This window comes from Ananas comosus, unplaced genomic scaffold, assembly GCF_001540865.1.
Source record: "Ananas comosus cultivar F153 unplaced genomic scaffold, ASM154086v1, whole genome shotgun sequence".
In the NCBI taxonomy this organism is placed as follows: domain Eukaryota; kingdom Viridiplantae; phylum Streptophyta; class Magnoliopsida; order Poales; family Bromeliaceae; genus Ananas; species Ananas comosus.
In genome coordinates this window covers 62,332-63,043 of record NW_017893427.1, presented here as the reverse complement: position 1 = coordinate 63,043, position 712 = coordinate 62,332, and the positions used below count along the sequence as shown (strand labels likewise).

General features: G+C 51.0%; 1 protein-coding gene across 1 annotated transcript; it reads right to left on the bottom strand.

Moving 5' to 3' along the window:
* Positions 1–265: 265 nt before the first annotated feature.
* On the bottom strand, positions 266–709 carry LOC109706034 (protein MIZU-KUSSEI 1-like). The gene has a single exon (XM_020226834.1). It carries the CDS (start codon positions 707–709, stop codon positions 332–334), a length of 378 nt encoding a protein of 125 aa, XP_020082423.1. The 3' UTR covers positions 266–331.
* Positions 710–712: the final 3 nt, after the last annotated feature.

The window sequence follows — 712 nt, the reverse complement described above, 5'->3', positions numbered from 1 at the left end:
TTGAACCCTTTCGATCACTAAGTAAACGATATCAAAAATTCGCAAAATTTATTTTCTAGATACTTCAAATATGCTAGATCAAGTATAGCAGAGCCGATCGTCGATTCGGAAGTCCCATCATCAAAAACGGCTCAGGAGCACGGAGGGCTCTGTGCTCCTGAGAGCACAGTAGCCCTGCTATATATATATATATATATATATATATATATATATATATATATATATATATATATATATATATATGTGTGTGTGTGTGTGTGTAAGAAATTAAAGAAAAAAATTAAGGAAGAAGAAGTTAATTAATTAATTAATTAGGGTTAATTAGTTGAATTTAGATCCTAACGAAGAAGATGGTGAGCTCGGGGCCGTTGTTGCCGTCGGGGTTGAGCATGTAGAAGGTCTCGGAGTCTCTGGAGCCGACGACGCGGTCGAAGTAGGCGCGCATGTAGGTCAGCTCGCCGTCGGCCGGGTCGGTCATGTCGGCCGGCAGCACGCCGGCGCCCATCGACACCGCGTGCAGCAGCTGCATCACCCGCACGTCCGACTCCGTCGCCTCCCGCCGCGCCGCGTACCCCACGCTCCGCCCGTTGATCGTCGCCGACCACACCGGCTCCTCCAGCAGCCGCGGACTACTACTGCTCCTCTCCCCGGCCGCCGCCGGCTTCTTCTCGCACTCCAGCGCCACCCGCAGCAGCCCCGACGCCCCCATCTC